The sequence below is a fragment of the Mauremys reevesii genome, linkage group 3 (genome assembly GCF_016161935.1).
Source record: "Mauremys reevesii isolate NIE-2019 linkage group 3, ASM1616193v1, whole genome shotgun sequence".
In the NCBI taxonomy this organism is placed as follows: Eukaryota; Metazoa; Chordata; order Testudines; family Geoemydidae; genus Mauremys; species Mauremys reevesii.
In genome coordinates, this window is record NC_052625.1 from 197,259,967 (window position 1) to 197,280,731 (window position 20,765).

Below are 20,765 nucleotides of genomic sequence, written 5' to 3' on the forward strand. Positions count from 1 at the left end.
GAACATAGTACTTGGTTAGCTCCACCCCCTGGGTGAAATCCTGGCCTCACTGAAGTTAATGGCAAAGATCCCGGCAAACAGGCTTTCCCCTTTGCCCAGATGTTTGGTCTGATTTTGTTACTGTTTATGATGGAGTAATGCTGCTAGCTCGCTGTTGTTTGTTACCAATATATGTGTGTGTCAGGGGCCTAGAGCTTTTTCTGTAGGCTTTATTTTAACCTATTGTTTAAATCTAAATAAATACCAACTAAAGGTACTAGCTAGCATAAGGGTGACTGAATCTGGCCCACAGAGAACAACTGAACTACTCCTCCCATAAGGCATAATAGTGTCATTCATGTACAAAATGCCATATGTAGTGCTTTGTTACTCAGCTTTCAAAAGGGATTGGACAGAGTAACACTTTTGAGCCTAGAGGAGCCATCTCTAAGTAAAGCCATCTCAGTAGTTATTTGTAGTTGTTAGACACAGTGCCTAAAATATACCCATCCCAAAACATTTAATAGTTGCTGATCTCATTGGCATCAGTGCAAAAGCTGACAAGCCCTGCTGCAAACACATCTGCTTTGAAAGCCCATGAAGCACCACTTTCTAAGCCACCCCTCCAGAAAAAGGGTCTGTCCATGTGTGCAGAAGCTAGCGTGTTGGGTGCAGAGCTTCCAAACACAGCCAAGTTACATGCCCTCTGCTGAGCAGAGTCCAATCCCACAGAACATCCGCAACACACAGCACACCACTGGAGAGACATGACCTTGACATTTTATTATTTAAGTATTGTAGCATCCCCATCACTGAACACAAGACTGAGACAACAGTTACACAAAGGAAAAAGCAGTATTAGCTGTACAGAGAGAGTGAAATAGCAAGGACTACTTTCAACAGCCACTCCCGCTGAAAACCCTTTACAGAGAGTTACTAATACGGTTCTGATAGACCTTGCAGCAACACTGCTAGGCAGGTGCTGGTACCATGGGAAAGTTACTCAGGACAGGTTCCATTGTACACAAGTCATCTGAAACATAACTCTGGGTGTATGGTTAGCTTTCTATGAATAGATAATCATCTCTTTGTGTATAAGCCTATTACACCATATAATGCAGAAGCCCAAATCTTCAGTCTTACAAATCGCTGGCCAAAAGGGAGTTAGTAACACTTTACATCCTTCTCTGCTTGCCCCTGGAGAGCAGTGATAGAGCGAGCACTAATTCATCTGACAGTGCTTATGGAGTTGCGGGGTCAAGTTTTCTTAAGTGCCTGAGCCCTGTTAACTTTCAGTGGGACTTGGTGCTTAAATCCCTTTGAAAATTAATGGGACCTAGGCTGAAAAGCACCTAAAACAATTTAGGGAGCCTTTACTTTGTTTCCACTACTAGACATGGCTTTCAATGCATCACGTCTTGTTCTGCTCATTCTAAAGGCAGAACTGTTATTGACGTGGCTGAGAACTCTGGGCAGATCTGGAACCACATGCATCCCTTAGAAACTCTGCAGCCTTAAATGCCTTGATATGTAGAACCCTGGTATTGAAACATGTTACCAATGTGGTAACCTTTCCAAACCCTGTCACCAATCTGGCTTTGAAATTCCAGATAGGACTGTGAGATTAACTCATCCTTGGCTTCTCTCACCTACTACCAAGTCTAACGTTGCACAGCAGGAAGATCCTTTGACTCACACCTGCCAAGTCAAACCTGCCTACTCCTGGGAGTGTCAATTAAGATCTAATTGCAGAATCATTGTTCAAAATGGTCCGAATATCACAGCTCAGGTTGAGTTTGCAGCATAAGTATTCAGGGAAAAGGACAAATTATCTTGACTCATAAACTGAGCAGATTCAGGTCTCGAATCACTAAAGATTATGGAATCCAATGTTATTTTGATGGTCATTTTCCTAATTGCATATTAATATCCCATTTAAAAACTTTAAAGTATGAGAATTTAATAAAACTGTCGCCACCAAATGGTGAATTTGTGCATTGCCACTGTAAAAAGTAAAAGTAACACTTTAGACAGACATTTAAAAAATGGAAGTGGGGTTTAAAAGGACCACTTCGGAATGAGAAATCTGTGCTACGTGAAAGTGTATAGCAAGAACTTGTATCCTGAGGTCTCCACACGGAGATAAAAATCCCAAATCAGTGTCAACTATTGTGTCCTGAATGAAGCTCATTAGCAGTTGGATACAGCTGAGACTCACCTAAAGCACATTTAGAAGACAAGTAATTTGTACGCAGGGCTTTTTGCTACTCATAAAAACAAAAAGATTCCAATGGTTTTGGAATCAAACTAACCCAAATAGACTTTGGATCCCCAGGCCTTCAAAAACCAGCTTCTTTATTCCTTCTCAATCTCCATGAGGCAGTACAGAGCTACAGCTGCAGAGTTTGCCAATTCCAGCTTGGGCTACAAGTGGCAGAAAGTTCAGTTCTGCCAAGTAAAGCATTCAGGATGGGTCTGAGGACTCAGAGGAGAAGAGTTTCCAACACCAATTCATGAGAATTTGGCATCTCTCACCCTGAAGCTCAGATTAAGAAGATAATGTCATCAGACATCATGATCTGATTATCGTCTTGCATGCGCTCCAAGGCCACCTTGACTTCAGCTGCCGAGAAAGGGTCAGGATTGTCCCGGTTGATGGATTCCATCAGGCTCTTCAGACCCACAGACTGTGCATGGGCAGCTCTGAACACCTCCAGGAGGCCAGTCTTGAAAGCTTTCAGCCTAGCCAAGCAGGAGGAAACGCAATCAGAACCAGAAGCTAGACTCAAATCATTCTTCATTCCCAGCCATTAGTTCTTCCCCAGAGAGTGTCACAGCTCCCAGCATGAGACCAAAGATTGAGGACTCTGGCACCTGCAACCTCTCTTGAACTGCAGGTGGTATTTTACCCAATTCAGAATCTGGTCATCTTATAGGAATTAAAATCCCCTAAATCTTGTGATAGCTATTGCAACCCCATGCCATATATGTACGAATGGTTTATGCAGGATTGTGTTCTACTCCATGGCAGGGAAAGGTCACCACAGCTCCACCAAGAACTAAAGACAGTGGAGTGATTAAGGCAAGTCACTAAGACTGTAAACTTCCCCAGAGAAGGACCCTCTTCCAGGGTGGTTTGGTTCAAACTGGGTTTGCCAGAGCCCCAAGCAAGAAAGAACGAACGTGGGATACATAAACAGACCCAAGGCTTCAGCAAACAGGCAGCGACAACTCTCATGGAAGGGTTGGAAAGGACGTTGGCCTATCAGACACCCCAAGTGGGAGATGGGCGAATTCTAACAGGTTTAGTAAGCATGTACAACCTGTGATTCGATACGTTTTCTCTGTAATGCTTTTACTCAAAAAATAAAAGTACTCTGCTTTGGAAGAGCTGTGTAGCGACCTGTAACGGTCTTGGGTGACAATGCAAAGCCCAGGTGCTGGCCTTAAGGCAGACTGGCTGTCTGGAGCTATTACAGTGTAAGGAAAGGAGCTGGGCTGCCTTACAACCACCAGTTAGAAGGGAGTGGGACCCTGCCCAGAGACACGGGATGGCTGGAGACCTGAGAACACAGGGGTTACAGACATCGAACTGTCACAAAGAGTGCCATGTGACCAGAAGCCCTGACCATACCTTACATCTGCCCTAAGTGACAGCAAGCACCTCAAACACAGTCCCCCCGCTTAGCACCATGTGGGGCAAGGGCTTGACATTTAATCAGAGGTGCTAACTGGGTCACTCATACCACTTCCTGGGAATTCACCAGAAGTTTCCCATTCAAATACTGCTCTAGCCCAACCCTGCTGAGTTTATAAGGCTTAAGGAGATTTAAGCCAAGATGGGGCTATGGATGCATAATATAGTAATTAACTTCCACCTCAGGCAGACTTAGTGCCCAGAAAAATCACTGCACTCTGGGTGTATCTGAGCCCAAGACACCACTGGAGCACACACGTTTCCCTGGCACATGGAACTGCAGGCTCAGGTGCGACTTGCAAGTCCAGAACTGGTCTCCTTATTCTCTTACTCTAAGGAATGGAAGTCTTCCAACACCCAGTCTGCTCCCCCAGCTGGAGTTAAATCCCATGAAGATGGAGAACATTACCCTAATTTCTGTCTGCAATGTAAGCCCCTACCCCATCCACCAACCCCACAAGAAAGAGTCAAAATATTGCTAGCAGGGCAAAGAACCTGTTACCTACAGGGGGCTGGCTCAAATCCACCCAAGCCAGTAATGACCAGGAGTTGCTACCATCCAGATGCCTATCTGAAGCGAGTCAGGGGGCTAGTTAAGTATCTGCATCAAAGGCAGCCTTTCTATACATACTCAGCAGGAAGGGGAAGGTCTGGACTACCCCTCCTTTTCCCCCAAGCAGGGAGAGAAGCCACACAGGGTGGGTCAACTCACAATGCCCCTGACTGGGCTGCACCTGGTTTGTGACCATCAATCTCCAGCGCTGTCGCGCTGGCTCAGTATTTTATTTAAAAGGAAGAGTGGTGAATCCCCCAGGATTTCCATCTGTTTCTGGATAAGAGTTTATTTAATGCTAAGCCACAGAGCTGACCCCTTTGAGATCCAATGACATAACTCCCCATGGCTTCTTTAGCCCACCACTCACCTTGAGTCAGCCAACTCGGTCTTTTTGCTCCCTCCAGTCTCCGCAGGTTCAGGGGTCTTTGGGGTATGTGCCTGGACTGGAAGCAGAAAACGAAGATGAGACAGCTGGCAATTAAGAGCTACACGTCATCCCCCCAGTGCCTGCGTGCACACAAGATATAGTAGCATATGCTGCAACAACCAGGAGATTGTTACCATCTTTTAGCCTGGATCTGTATGGCATCTTGCCGGTAATTTCTTTCCAGAGCAAGGATATTATTCCTTCCATGTAGTTTTACAGTGGCTAATTAATCTTGTGGTTAATACAGTGTCTAGCACAACGGGACCCTGAATGGGGCCCTGGGATGCTACCATAATAATTAATATTCACTCTCTCACAAAATCCATGCAAGGAATAATGCCATTGGTACACACTGGTGATATCCATAGCTGTCTCTGGTATCTGTAGTGGTTACGTTCAGACGTTTGGGGAAATGGGAACATGACAATGACACAGCATTGCTCCCTACGGCACACCACCCTGGTACTCGGTTTGGATTTCAGAGGTCTCTAGCACTCAGATGCCCATCATGGCAAAGAAACTGTTCCACAGCCCAAGAGATCTCCCTCCCAGGAAGACCTGCCCTATGCACACTCTTTGGGATGGGAGCAGGGTCTTCATCCATGGTTGGACAGTGCCTAAAAACAACAGCCCCTTGAAAGCGGGCCCTTGTAAAGCGCCACGTGCATTTAGAGTACAACATCAACGTGTAATGACAACAGTAAACTTCTGCTAACAGCAAGGGCTGCTATATCCTGGACCAGTCTCCCAAGCAAAGTGGTAGAAGCCCATTTTCTTCAACAACTGGACAGAGGCTATAGGGAACAATCCTGCACTGGCCCTAGGGGTTGGAGCTGATCACCCAAGGTGTCTCGCTCCCACCTTCCAGTGTCTGAGAGAAGCTCAGTTCATTTGTTGCCCAGAAAGCTGTCTCAGCAGGCAGCTTGAAATGCAACATGCCATCCAGGGGACTCTTCCATGGCATGCCCTACTCCAGCACCACTGCCCTTCTCCATCGTCATCAGGCAGGAGACAGCAATATACAGCCCCTTGTGCACACAGGAGAGGGAAAGAGCCACTCACCTTCCGGCATTTCCTCTTCTGTGTCACTGAAGTCATAGGGGTCATAAGACTCCCCCTCCTTGGCTTCCTGATCCCCAGGGCGCGCCTTCTTCCTCCTGCAAGGCAACAGAAGGTTACTTCCATTCCTCACCACTCTAGGCAACAGCCTCCAATGCCACAGGGGAGGCACTTCACTCCTCTAACCACTGGGTGGGGATACAGCTGGGCCACCTGCAAATTGCTGGTGAACTCAGTGCTTCTCTTCAAACACTGAAGACACCTGGGCTGGTTCTGGTAACAAAGGAGGAGCAGCCCTGAGGCTGGCCAAAGCATTTGGAAGTTTATAAAAAGATTCAGATTTCCACCCCTCAAAAGACATGACCGTCTCTAAAGCTTTCCCCTGTACCCCCACGTCCCAGACAGAGGTTCCAAGACAGCTGGTGAAATACCCTCTAGCCAACAGCCTCTGGGGATTCAGCTTTGTTAAATACAGTCGGACCTCTCCAAGAAAATCCATTCCTGGGGGTGTTTCTGCACACAGATGTGGCTGGTCAATTTCAGTCTCTCCCACCCAGTTGGTTTCGCCAGTCCCAGCTAGTGCTCCCTCCCAACATGCATCTCCAGCCCTCCAAAACACACCTCTTTTTCCTTCTCTCGCCACCCTCTGGTTCCTCTTCCTCTTCAGTCTCTGTATCATCCTCCGCCTGCTTCTTGCGTTTCTTTTCCTTCTCCAGCACCTGCAAAAGGGAGCCAAACAACCCAAGCCAAGCAGATTAACGGGAGAGTCAACCCCTCAGGCATTTGATACATGCTGAGTCTCCAACAGAGAAGTCACAGCAGTGGTTTGGGAACAGAAGGTATTTTATGTAGCAGTGGAGCTCTCAGAGTGTTGTGTAGCTAATTAAGCCTCAACACCCCGAGATGTAGCCTATCATGCCCATTTCACACAGGGAAACGTGCACAGAGGTGGAGTCACCTGCCCACAGTTAGCGACATAACCGGAAATAGAACCTCGGAGTCCTGACACCTAGTATTCCCAAATTACTACAATACTTACTCCTATGGAGCTTCTTGCTGCAGTCTCCAAGCACCGTGACGCAGGATTAAGTCAACTTGCCACGAAAAAGAGGAAAGCTCCTAACTCCTCCCAGACTAAGACCGCCAAGAGCAACTGCAGTTGCTTGCTTCCTAGATCACACAGCGAGGAGCCCATCGCAGCTGGTGTCTTGGAAGGTGGCTCGCAGCAGAGAGTCTTCTACCCTGCGCTACAGCTGCCAAGCCCCAGCACTCAGCCTGGACTCCAGCAACAGCCAGCTCCACAGCTGAGAGCCACACAAAGAAAAGCCAGATCCTGGAAGTTCCAACAGGGGTTTTGCCCCTTTAATTTAACCCTTTGGCACCAGGAGCCCTGGATGGTTCCCACTACCCACAAGCACCCTGGCTATACGCTCACCTTTTTGAAGTAGGCGAACTGCACCAACTCTACAGCAGCTTCCGCGTCCTGCAGGTCAATTGTTTTGTTCATCCGGGCCTTTGCGTGGGCCGTGGAAAGCCTGATCAGCGTCTCCAGCGTACGGGCCGTGACAGGGGAGGTCTGGGAGGAGAGAGCAGAAGACAGTCCAGCGACTGAGGGATCAGACAATGGCTCCATGTTGCGGCAATGCCCACACATTTATTATGGTCCATGCTGGACAGCTGCAGGCAGAGTCCCTGCACAGATCAAGCAAGGTCACCCCCCCAAAGCCTGGGTCACGTGCATCTTTGCTGTAATCTACATATGTCTTAGGACGCAAAGGAAGCCTATGGAAGACACACCATTCAAAGAGTTCAGGGACAGTGCCAGTCATGGAACAGGAATAGTATGTATATGGTATGCTGTGGGCTATAGCCTCACGTGATCTGTAGCATCCCAGTGTACTAGGCCAGAGTGAGCCTTCGCCTGAGGCTCAACATGTGTCTTTGGGAAAGGACCATGTAAAACTAAGTGCATACGATTCCCCCTCCCCCCATGTCAGGGGGATCAGCATTGGAAATGTGATGCTCTGGAAGCCACTAGCAGGCTCCAGACTGAAATTCAAGGGAAGAGACGCTGCTTGAAAGCCAACTTTGGGGCACGGGAAATAGGCCGACATTTCCCCCCCCAGAGAATTATTAGCAAAAGCCTGGGAGAATGAGAGGCGTTCACCTCTCTGGAGCATCACCCCCCCAGTAGGCATCTCACAGAGAGAACATCTCAGGGCTGGATGTGTGACTCCGTTTCCTTGGCCAACGGGAAAAGGATGGACTTGACCCATTCTGGTCTCTTTCCTTGTCTGCTCCTGCCTCCCCGACCCCAGAAAGATTTGCTCACCCTGGCGACGTCGGAGCTCATCTGGTCCTGGCTGCGGAGGCGGGAGTACTCCTCCGCTATGTAATTCGCTGACTCTTGGGTCAACACTGGCTTGATGATCTTGGCCACGTGGATGTATTTTCTCATGAACTCCATGCTAACTATCTTCTCTCTGGCAGACACACACAAACATAGACACAAGCTATGGAATGGGACCAGGAGACTCCATTTTTACCATGCCACTCCCTTCCAAAAGGAAGCCCCCCCACCCCATCCCCAATATGAGCAACACACAAAGAACAGGAACACTCAGGGCTGTACGTGGAACGTACACATGCATGGGATGCTCAGCCACATACAACGTTTTCCATGATCCTCTTACAGACTTGTGGTACGGGCCAGGTGCAGAACGGCTGCCGTATTCCACCCGAGGGCTGGACACCTGTCATTAGTGGGCTAGTGATCCTTCCAGGGATCCTTCCACACAAACAGCACTATATAAAGGCAAGGTACTGCTGCTGCAGGCCACGTTTCTCCCACTCCCTTGGCAAGCCCACAAAGGAGCTTAGACGGTCGTGCTGAAGCCCCAGCAATTTACAAACAGTCGTACCATGAATGTCCTCAAAGATAAAAACTAGGAGCAGAGTGGCAGGCCCCAGGCTCAACCCTCTGCATTGAGAGCAACATGGCAGCCTGCTCACGACTGAATCACTACAGGGATGGGGCACACAGGGACACACTCACTTGTGCCTCTTGGGACCATGCAGAAGGTTGTCGTGTTTCTCATACACCTGTAGCTCCTGGTCCTCCTCCTGCACCACATTAGGATCATCCGTAGCCAGGATCTCTATTGCGCTGCCCAGGGGCATGGCTGGGAAACACATTAGAAGAGCAGCATTTACACATCATCCATGCCTGAACCCTTGAGAAGTTAGTACGTAGCTTGGCTAAGACACAGATATCACCCCAGAAACCTCTACAGCTGGCTGGCACCGAGGCGAGAGAGCCAAGGTTTAGGGTGGTAATGCGGTGTGTGTAACTAAGGAAAATGGGATGCAACTGAACAAAGGAAACTGTAGGCCAAATATCAGGGAAAGCTCATTTCCTGCGAGATCTGAGTATCTTCCGGGGGAGTGGAGGAAACGCCCAACTGGACAGGATAAGCCAGTGGAGAACGTGCTGCAGGCAACAGTCTTGCACTGCCCTTACCCCGGGGATGGATTGGATCTAATAGGATTTTTCCTCTCATTTAAGACTCTGGGAAAGGGAAAGCCCCCAGGAGTTGTGTGCATCACTCAGCTGAGCTCACCCTGTCACCAAATCAACCAAGACACACAACAATGCAGGAAAGCCCTTGAGATTAGTATGGCTCTGCCTGAGTCAAACACCTCAGCCATTCCTGGTAGCCCAGCCTGCTGTTTATTCTGCTGCTGGCTCTCTTCCACCACGCTTGCCATGACTGTTCAAATAACCAGGCATGCAGCAAGTTACTGGAGGGCGAGAGCTAGACTGCTTAATGGCCAATGCACTGCAATGTGGGAGATCAGAATCCAGCCCCTCGGGGCACAGGAATGAAGAGAAGTTTCTGACCAACCGACTATGGTTCCCCAGATGGCTGGTGCAACATGAAGCCTGGAGGAATTTGTGGGTGGGATGGGGAGTAGGAATCCCAAGGTCTTCGGCAAGGGAGAAGAAACACTGTCAGTAGGACTGGGTCAGACCAAACGTCCATTTAGCCCAGTATCCTGTCTTCCGACAGAGGCCAATGCCAGATGCTTCACAGGGAATGAACAGAACAGGGCAGTTATCAAGTGATCCATCCCCTGTTGTCAAGTCCCAGCTTCTGGCAGTCAGAGGACTAGGGACACTCAGCATGAGGTTGCAACCCTGACCTTTCTTGACTAATAGCCAGGGATGGACCTATCCTCCCTGAACATATCCAACTCTTTTTTGAACCCAGTTATACTTTTGGCCTTTACAACATCCCCTGGCAACGAGTTCTGCAGGCTGACTGCATGTTGTGTGAAAAAATACTTCCTTATGTTTGTTTTAAATCTGCTGCCTAATAATTTTATTGGGTGACCATTGGTTCCTGTGTTATGTGAAAGTATAAACATTTCCTTATTCATTTTCTCCACATCAGTCACGATTTTATACACCTCTATCATATCCCCCCTTAGTTGTCTCTTTTCTAAACTGAAAAATCCCAGTCTTTTTAACCTCTCCTCATACGGAAGCTGTTCCATACCCCTAATCATTTTTGCTGCCCGTCTCTGTACCTTCTCCAATTCTAATATATCTTTTATGAGCTGAGGTGAGCACAACTGCACACAGTACTCAAGGCGTGGGCATACCACGGATTTATATATTGGCATTATGATTCTTATTATATATCCCTTTCCTAATTATTTGTAATATTGGTAGCTTTTCTGACTGCCACTGCACATTGAGCAGATGTTTTCACAATGGATTGAGGAGTCAGGGTGAAAGGGGGTGGAGGGGGAGAGAGAAGACTGAACTCACCATCCCCATCCTGCTCGCCGGGTCCTCGGTACCGGTGCATTCGCAGGACGTGGTCCGAAATCTCCCTGTCATGCTCTGGGTCCATCTGATCCAAGACGATGAAGAGCAGATCGAATCGGGACAGCAAGGAGTCTTGAAGGCCGATGTTCTCCATGGGAGTTTTGTACTGATCGTACTGCAAAGAGCAGGGAGATGACTTACAGGAGACCCCAAAACTATCAGAAGAGCAGGGACATCGTGGCTTTTCGAAGGGCTGGGAGAACCCTCCAGTCACAGGATTTAAGAATGAAGGTGCTGACGCCATCCTGGTCTGAATGCTGCCCCTGGAAACCAAACCCAGCAGCATCGCCCCACCCCACCGTGCATTGTTGCCCCGTTTACAAAGGGAACTGGTACATTTTACACTCTGCCTCCCCCAGAGTCAACACCAAGACAGGCGCTTTCCAGATCAAAGCCGAAAACCACGTGTTGCTTTAATGCTCAGTTTAACAGCTCTTGGGCTGAGCTCCAAAGAATGGGCTAGAGGCCACGTTGAGTCTCCAGCTCATTGATTTCAAGATGGAAGTGCACAGGATGTGAAGGCAGAGTCTGGGCCCAGTGTGGACATTAGGATATGCTTTTGGCATCCGCGGCTGCACCGAGACCTACCCAGGACCCTGTTATTTGGATGAAGGGTTTTTACCATCCAGAATTTCCACCAGGGCCTCTTGCTCACCCCTCAAGAGATCAGATGATCCTCTCCTGGAAGGTGGTTCGGGTCACCTCCAGGTCTCAGTAGCTACTAGGAGAAGAACTGATCCGAGAGAGCACTCCCCCACACCCCAGCGCTCGCCTCAACTCACCCTGCCGTAGACAGGATTGGCTGCAGCCAGCACGCTGCAGCGGGCATTGAGCCTGGCATGGATGCCTGCCTTGGCAATGGTCACGCGGCCCTGCTCCATCACCTCATGGATGGCCGTGCGGTCAATGTCAGACATCTTGTCGAACTCATCAATACAGACCACGCCCCGGTCAGCCAAAACCATGGCTCCTGCTTCCAAGCGGCGTTCACCTTGGGGGGGTGGAGTGAGGAAAAGTCCAGGGTTATGTACGGGCCATCATTCCCAAGCCCTCCCCCTTCCCTCTGAAATTCTCAGAGATCTGGCAGGTTCCCGGAATCTGGGGTTCAAATCCCCAAAACTCAGGTGCCTAAGGAGTACGTGAAATCCTGGCTTCAAAGACAGCTCTCCGCAGCGGAAAGGAGAGTGGTGAGGATAACGCAGGGAAAGTCAAGTGAGATGGATCTTGAAGATAGACAGGAATGGCAGGACCAGGGTGTGGGATGGTACCTTGGGTTGAAAGTAACCAGATGCTATTCAAAGAACTCTGTATGTGTATATATCTCCTTACTATATGTTCTATTCTATGCATCCGATGAAGTGGGCTGCAGCCCACGAAAGCTTATGCTCAAATAAATTTGTTAGTGGCCCCTTAGAGACAAGTACTCCGGTTCTTTTTAAGTACCATTAGTTCTCTCACAGGTACTTCCAGCAACAGGAAGACCAAGAACATCTGTGCAGTGATTTAGGGACATGGCACAACCAGCTCCTGCTGCCTACTGGGATCCCACACAGGATATGGGAGAGCTGAGAGCCATCTACCTAGCTTCCCCGAGCAGGCGCTGCTCAGAGACATGCAGCATGAGAAGATGCAAGAAGCTGCAACCCAGCAGACATCCACCAATAATGCTCTGGCATCGGAGAAGAGGTTCCCATCATGTAAAAGCTTCCAGCAAGAGCAACTAATGGTTCTGTGATGGTTGACAGATGTTACAACAGCCTCACATCTTACAGAGCCATTCCCTTTACTTCCTTCCTCCCAGCAGAGTGCTTCAACATAACCTTACCGGTTTCTTGGTCCGTGGTGACGGCAGCAGTCAGACCAACCCCGGAGGAACCCCTGCCGGTGGTTGGGATGGCCCGGGGGGCTGTAGAGAGCACGTAACGCAACAACTGAGACTTGGCAACCGAAGGGTCTCCTGGAAAGGACAAGCTCGAGCGATTATGAAGCGTCCCATCACACAGGCTTTGCCCTCCCTTCATCCCAGCATCCCAATGCCGCTCCCCTCCGCCCTACCTATCAGCAGGATGTTGATGTCTCCTCGGATGCGGCTCCCATTCTCCAGGACCTTCTCCACCCCTCCGAGCAGCATGCAGAGAATCGCCTTCTTGATATACTCATGCCCGTGGATACTGGGGGCCAGAGACCTCGACAGCTGGTCAAAGACATCCTAAGGCAGAGGAAATGAGGTGCATCACATAAAAAAAATCCAACCACCTAACAAGAATGGCTTCCCCTTAAAGGGACACGATCAGGTAGTTCAGACTTTGCTAGTCTAATGCGTGGGCTTAAAATCAACAGGAAAGGAAGGGGCTTTCATTGGCAACTGTTACACGTCAGGTACATTCCCCTGCCGGACAGGAGTCCCCAACAGCACGGGACGAGGCCAGAACTAGAAAGACACTGACTCAACTAGTCCACTATACCTCAACCAGCTGAGAAAAAAGGTAAACAGCAACAGAGTTTAAAAAGGGTGTTTTAAATCCCTTCAGCAGTGACCTAAGGGGGAGAATTTTTACAGTGTGATTTTAACCTGGGTGCACCCCAGAGACAAAAAAAGGGAGGTTTGTTTTTTTTCTTTTTTGTTAATATTGGGCCAGACCGTACATCAATGTTATTTACAAGAGCAAAAGATTCTGAGCTTCCTTTAACTCTCCTGCCCATTGCTCAAGTTCTCTCCCTCATGGTAAAGCAGCGATCCCTTTAAGGGCAAGGCAGGCTGGGAAATCTCTCCAGGACATGGGTCTGAAGGGGAGGTCAGTCTGAGGGCACACTCTGGTTAAGAAAAGACCTGCAGGCACTTCAGTAAGGGAGGAGGGGTATGGATTAGGGCTGATTTGTTTCTCTCATAGGTAAGTGTAGGATTTGACCTTGTATCCTTTGGGTCTTGGCAATGCTCAAGCTTTGATCAGCTAAGGAGAAGGGGAGGGTCTGAGAGTGAGAAAACCTAAGACTTCTGCGAAGAGCAGACATGACTGGATTCCAGTTTGATCAGCGCATGCACAAGAGATGTCTGATCAGATGGAGGCTGAGCTAGCATCAGAAGAGCATCAACATGAAGCAAGGGAATTGGTTATGCTGGGCCTAAGGATGAGAAGAAACTAAGCAAATAATACTGTGACAACTGAGAAAGAGTCCCCCCCACCCCCGCACAGGATAAGTGGGGAAAGCTATATCTTTAGAGCCATTTAAAGCGGGACAAAACACTAGAAAACATTCAGAGCAATCCTGCCTTGCGCCGTGGGGATGGGTTAGCTGACCTGTGTTTACGTTCCCATCTCTAATATACAATTTTCTACAGGGTGTGTTTGAAAATAAAGCTTAATACCTTTGAGCGACTTTTGCTAAATCTCTTGATCTTGGCTACATCAGAGGCAGAGTAGAGAGGCCGGACTTCTTTGCTCATCTGCTTCACATGGCAGGCGATCAAAATGGTTCTGGAAAGGAGAGGGAGGGTGGAGTATATATTCCAAGTTCCAAGAGTATATGGTCTAGACAGTATTTGGTCCTGCCATGAGGGCAGGGGACTGGACTCGATGACCTCTCAAGGTCCCTTCCAGTCCTACAATCTATGAATCTATGGTTAAGTCTAGAACACAAAAACCCTGCAGACAGCCCAACCATACAAGGACCTACAGATTACAGCAATCACCCAGTGTCCTTCCATAAGGGTCAACTCCTCAAGCTGAGTCTTGGAGACTCTGGAAAGCTCAGAAAAAGATGTATCCTGATGCCATTGTGTCTGCTTAATTAACTGAGCAATAAGACCATTCTTAAGGCTTGCATTACCCTTCATCTGTGTCTGCAGCACCACATCCCTATCGTTTTTTTTGGTCCTGGCCATCCAGTCACTAGAGGGATAATGGGACCGTCCAAGAGATTCAGGAAGTTTGACCCAGGGTTCTGGCCTAATTACAACACCGTGCTGCAGTTCAACAGCTATTACACCCCACCCCAGAGCTGGCTGCCTCTCAGTGGCAAGTGAAGTGATCCTCCTATAAAAGCTACAGAGCAATCTGGGATCTTTCAGGATGAAAGCAGCAATATGAAGGGAGGGTGCCCCTCACCTGAACGTCCCTGATGTGTAGCCCCCCTTCTTCCCGGGCAGACAGCGGTAAGTCCCAACAACCTGGATTCGGTCCCCAGGCTTCACCCTGTCCACCAGGTCATCATCCAGAATGATGTCCACAGAGCGAGGAAGCTGACCAGCTGGGGCCTTCTCAGGCATCTCCTGGATGGTGATGGTTTGATGGTCTTTGTAGACAGAGAGGCCAAACTCCGTCTCCAGGGGATTGTTCTCTTCATCCTGGAGGAGCGACACAGTAATGAGACTCCTCATTCACAGGAGCATGGCAAAGGAGTCTCTGGGGGCAGATGGGGTCACTCAAATAGGGCAGCGGGAAGGGAGGCTGGAGTGTCCCTTGTGGTAGCAGTGAGACAGGACTGTGCTGCAAGGGGCTTCTTTATGGAGGCTGCTGGACACAGAGACCTTGTGGTTCACTCAGGCTCTCCAGCTCCCAGACTCACAGCCTGTACTACCTAGCGTGAGCCCCTTCAGCCTACCCAAGCACTAGTGTGGACTAAGCCGTCATGGAGAGGCCTGCTGGCTACACCAGACAGGCAGTCACAGAGCACCTGTGCAAGAGCAGTTACATGAGCAGCAAGACCTTCAGGTGAGAAGAGCGTTATTTGGTCACTGGCAGCCCAGTTACCCACGGTGTTCTCCAGAGACTGAGTGATCACTCTGCCTAACAGACCACTCGATCCAGTCTGACTAACAGATGCTTCCATCTGACCAGGAGCCTAGGTTTGAACTCCATTAAATCCAGCACAGACTGCAAAACAATTCGTAAGCTGCCTCCTTTATGCTGCTGCCTTCAGGGCTGAAATGGTGTTAGCCGATGCTGATGTCTGTTTCTTGGGAGGGCATTCGACTGGCCACTAAGAGAGGCTCCAAATACATCAGCACCTCTGCCACAGAACAGCCTATATATTACCACTGTTTAATCAACATGCATGCCCCACACATGAAGCCAGAGGGAGGTAACTCACTGCCAATAGCGATATGGGACAACTACAGTGAGGTCCACTGGACTGTGACTCAGGAGACCTGGAATCTATACCCAGCTCTGCCCCGGCCTACTGTATGGCCTTGGGCAAGTCACCCCCTCCCCCCTGGGCCTCTGGTGAACATTTGACGCTGCCTCCGTTTGCTCACCTTAGTGGGGTAGACAGAGCTGGATGGAAAAGCTTCGAGAGTCGTCATGTCCGTGTATCGGCGTTCAATGGTCTTCTTGGTAGCAGCGCAGTAATGGACGCTGCGGACGATCTTTGGACGTACCAGAGAGCCTGCATTTAGATTTGTTTGGTGGGAGGAAAGTTAGGAGGGAAGAAACCCTTTAGACTTTGCCTACTCCTGGGGTTTCTACCTGTTCCACCGGAAGATCATCCCACAGTGTAACAGCTCTCGGGGCACGTTCCCTGACAACGAGCCTAAACTTCTCAGCTACGTTTCACTCCATGACTCCTAGTTATACTCTAGATCATCCTAACCATCCCTGACATTTCCCACCCTTCTCGTGTCTACAGATAGCTCCCACGTTCCCACATGTGCATTCAGAGGGCACATCTCAGCCCCCCCATGCCGTACTCACATTTTGTCACAATGCCCTCCACGCAGACCATGCAGCCCAGAAAACAGGATGTCAGCGTCCGGGGCGTCACATGTTTGGAACCAAAGCTGCCCTCGAGCCCGATGTAGAACTCTTCATACTGCTTAGCGTATGTGGCATCGATAGAGGCAACAAAGTCCTTCAGGGCGCGCTGAAAGGCGACCAGCTCCTCGAAGGCATTGCTCAGGAGCCTGGAGCAAAGGGCAGCAGAACTCTGGTCAGTTCAGCTGCTAGGAGTGGACCTTGCCAGCACATCCACAGCAGGAAGACCCTTCCTTCATACAGTGGCAATTCCTAGTGCCTTGACAGATTAATAGGAGAGCTGGGCAAACACCAACAGATGTTTCCCCACCACCCACATGAGAATTCACTTCAGTTAAGAAGTCCCTAACCAGGTTAGGCATCTGCAAGTCTATGGGATTTAGGAACCAACGTGACTAAGGCACTTTTGAAAGTCTCACTAGGTAGGTGCTGAAATATTTGTGTAAGTCTGGCCCTAAACCCCATTAGATTCCTAAATTACTTGGGAGCTTTTGAAAGTGTTCCCATTCCCTATATTCGCTTTCTGCGAACATCTCAGCGACCAGGCTGTCTTATCACAAATGCACATGTGCTAGAATGCTACACAGGGTCACACATGGGGAGAAGGCAAGTCCCAGGCTTCAATACAGATTGAATGTGCTTTAGAATAGGAGACTGGACTCTGCCTAGGCAGACTCCATCCTTCAGCACCATCTGGTAACAGATGTGACGTTTTCAGCAGAATATGAGCTGGAGAATCACACCAACCAATACGCACAGAATGGAGTTTGTATTTCATGGGCCTGAACCTCATTGGGAAAAAAAATCAACCTTAACTATGAGGCCTCTATAAATATTGGTAGGGAAGCCTCAAGTGTATTGAAATGCCTTATTATATTTTGATTGGCAGGAGGAATTCAGAGTGATCTTAAAGAGTTCTGCATTTATTATTAATTTTAGAAGTTAATACTTAAGGAACAGTCACTTCACTCCACTGACTGTCCATACATTGTACTATATAAAGTCAGTCAACCTGAATATATTTGTTAGGGCAACCAGAGGGCGCCTGTGTAAGTGTCCTAGATATGAGAAGATTTTGATGCTCAGCATCTGGTTAAGGCCCCCATTCACAGACAGAACAGGTACAACACTGGCATCAGATTCAGCAGGGGAAGTTTCCACCAAGCTGCCCCACTCCTGATCTGGTGCATCTGTCTTCACTGCCCAAAAAAGGTGTATTTTTATAGCACATTAGCTTTCTTGTGATGAAATCCTATGGGAGATAAGGCTCTAATTTCTACCACAATGTAGCTAACCAAGGTCAAACCCTGGTGGAGAGTATAGTGTTGACATCATCTAACTACATCATGTTAAAAGCTACCTGTGCCTCATCTCCTGTGATTTTACATCAAGAGGGTTAATGCACGGTAGTTATCTTCTGTAAAAAAGACACACACACACCCCCACCCTGCTTTTGGCAGTGAAGACATAACCTTAGGTCAGGTCCACACAAGAAACTTTTGCCAGTATTGCAAGTCTATTCGTGTGAAAAAAAAAAATGGGGGGGACCATTTTAATATGGCCTATTGTAAATGCTGTAATACCAGCATAAGTGCTTTGGCTGATACATCTTATTTTGCTCAGGGACCCGCTATAAGGTATAGTGGCAAAAGCACTTTAGGTGTCAGTGTAAGCTGTGTCTACATTAGTAGGGTTTGCTGGTATAAGTACATAGACAAACCTTTTCTAGTGCAGACTGGGCTTTAGAGAGAAAGTAATAGCTTAACCCATTGGCTCGCCTACAAAGTTTGCCAACAGGGCAACAACTGTAATGGCTCTCATGCCATCACAAAACCTAAGGACATTCAGAAGGTTGCATACTGTGCAGTAGCTGAATGGGAAGTATCCTGTTAACTGCTCTTATCCAGCTCCTTCAGAGGCCACTCTTACCGGTTGGCTCTCTTCTCATTCTTCCGCCGCAGGTCATTGATGCTGACAATCAGACGATACTGATTGTCACTGATCACATCCCGGACTTTGCTCTGGTAAATCCCCTGATCCTCCTGCAATACACCATGGGAAAAGGATTCCATTTTACAAAGCTAAGCCAGTGAGATGCAGCCCCTATGATTTGAGAAATCAATGTCTTTAGTGGCTCAGAGGAATGTCCCCAACTGTTACTGACACCAGATTATCATTGTTGCAAGGAAAGGGCAGATAGAAGGATGCACTCTCAATCCCTTCCCCACCCCGGGTATGTATGCACTTTGAGTTGGAGGTGCAGTTCCCAGCTTATGAAGACATACTCACACTAGCTCTGATGGAGGTGGCTCACTAAATATAGGGCGTAGCCATGCCAGTGATGGGTGGGGCTAACGACCCAAAGCATGTACCTGTATGAGACCACAGGCACATACTTGGGGTGGCTGGTACCCTCCCACAGCCAGAGTTACAATCTATTTTTACCACATTGGCTCAATCAGAGCTAGCCCAAGAATGTCTCCTCCAGTTGGGAATGGCGGCATAAGAGCAGTTTGTAATGGGGGGCAGGGATCTCCACCCAATAGAGGCCAGGGTGAGAAAGGGGGAGGGTGGGAGAGAGCTAAGACCCCACAGCTCACTCTGTGGGGCTGGAAGAGTAAACAGGAAACGCAAGAACAGCTCTCCTCTCTCCCCAGCACCCCTCGGCCTTCCTCCACATGGCCCCCGTCCCTAAGCACCCCCCACATCCCTTCTTCAGCCTCCCCCTCCAGCCTTCCTCCATACCACCCCCACATCCCCTCTGCAGCCGCCCTCCTCCCCCCCCCCCCCCCCCTCCCCTTCCCATACCCCCCCCCCTCCCCTCCTCCATCCTCCCTCACCTCCTCCCCAGCACCCCTCGGCCTTCCTCCACATGGCCCCCTTCCCTAAGCACCCCCCACATCCCTTCTTCAGCCTCCCCCTCCAGCCTTCCTCCATACCACCCCCCCACCACATCCCCTCTGCAGCCGCCACCCTCCTCCCTCGAGCACCCCTCGGCCTCCCCCATACCGCCCCCTCCCCAGCACACCTCCCCTCTTCAGCCTCCCCCCAGGAGTTCCCTTTCCAGCCCCCACATCCCCTCTGTACCCCCCTCGGCTCCCCCCACACCCCGCGATCCCATTCCGGCCCCACTGCAGCCACCCCACCAGCGGCCAGAGGCGCCATTGGCCCAGCGACACTCGGGGCTCCCGAACCCCGCAGCAGGGCCGGGAGCTGGGGATTCCGCCCCACCTCATCGTCCAGGAAGTCGAGGTAGTCGCGCTGCGCCTCCCGCAGCTCCGCGTCCTCCAGCCCCGCCGCGGGGGCCGCCATGCTGCCTGCGCGGGGGAGCGGAGCGGGCCCTGCCCGGGGGTCCGTGCGCTCGGGGGCGGCGGGAGGGGCCCAGACGCTGCTCAGGGGCGGGCGCGAACCCGCGGGGCAGAGGCTGGAGGGGCGCAGACGGGGACCGCCGCGCTCGCGCTCACGCTGGCTCCGCCCCTGGCGCCAAAACGCGGTACATTTTCCCGCCAACGAAAAGGTCACAAAGGTTCCCGCCCTGGCCTTCTCCCATTGGCCAGCTCAGACAGCACCGGCTAGCGGCCAGCCAATAGTAGAGCGTGGAAGGAGGAGCCCAACCGGAAGGACGGGCATGGATCCCAGCTCCAGCCAATCACCGGGGAGGGTGTGTGGAACGTGGGGCGTGGTAAACCGCGGGAGGGGGGAGGTTTCCCGGTAGCGAGTGAGAGGGCTCCGCTGTGCACTCGCTAGTCCGCCCTAGGGCATGCTGGGATATGTAGTTTCTTTGAACATTGCATGCTGGGAAGTGTGTTCCTGCGAGAGGCATGCTGGGATATGTAGTCCATCAGGGTTGGCTGACTTAGGATCAGTTCTGATTCGCTGAAGCACAGCAAGTCAGGCACCTAGAACTTTCCTAACCCAGCTCAAAAGCCATGAGTGAGGCCCCCACACTCATGAGATTAGTAATAATAATAAATGGAGACTTTGTGCTATTTGCCTTCTGGTTGTTCAGGCTTTAGGGTGAACTGAGGGCCACATTTTCATGGGCTAGAAACTTTATCAGTTCTTACAGTGGAAACAGAGATTCTTACATATTCACAGAGCTCCTTATAGCTCCAGGAGCTAGGGCTTTCGGAAAAACACCAGTTATCACGAGCAAGGCTCACAATAAAGTCGCAAGTATTGGCAATGCTGCTGACTTAGGCCCTGATTTTGAGAGATTCCATGTGCTGATGTCAATTGCAGAGGCCCAGCGCCTCTCAACAGCAGGCCACTAGTTTTTCCACAATGAATTTCCTTGAGCTAAGTTTATAAGCTGCCCATTGGAATCTCTTTTTAAAAAACAGGCTTGTTTCACTGCAATTAAAATTCCATACAAAAGAAAAAAATGATAGACTGTCTTT

General features: G+C 49.8%; 1 protein-coding gene across 1 annotated transcript; it reads right to left on the reverse strand.

Moving 5' to 3' along the window:
• Nucleotides 1-741: 741 nt before the first annotated feature.
• MCM3 (minichromosome maintenance complex component 3) lies at nucleotides 742-19,872 on the reverse strand. Its single transcript, XM_039532445.1, has 17 exons — nucleotides 19,597-19,872; nucleotides 18,295-18,407; nucleotides 16,306-16,514; nucleotides 15,870-16,000; nucleotides 14,719-14,957; nucleotides 13,980-14,088; nucleotides 12,668-12,821; nucleotides 12,438-12,569; nucleotides 11,395-11,603; nucleotides 10,553-10,727; nucleotides 8,774-8,900; nucleotides 8,051-8,201; nucleotides 7,154-7,294; nucleotides 6,340-6,437; nucleotides 5,722-5,816; nucleotides 4,600-4,675; nucleotides 742-2,721 (listed from the first exon to the last, which is right to left on the reverse strand). Exons 1-17 carry the CDS (start codon nucleotides 19,675-19,677, stop codon nucleotides 2,523-2,525), a joined length of 2,439 nt encoding a protein of 812 aa, XP_039388379.1. The 5' UTR covers nucleotides 19,678-19,872; the 3' UTR covers nucleotides 742-2,522.
• Nucleotides 19,873-20,765: the final 893 nt, after the last annotated feature.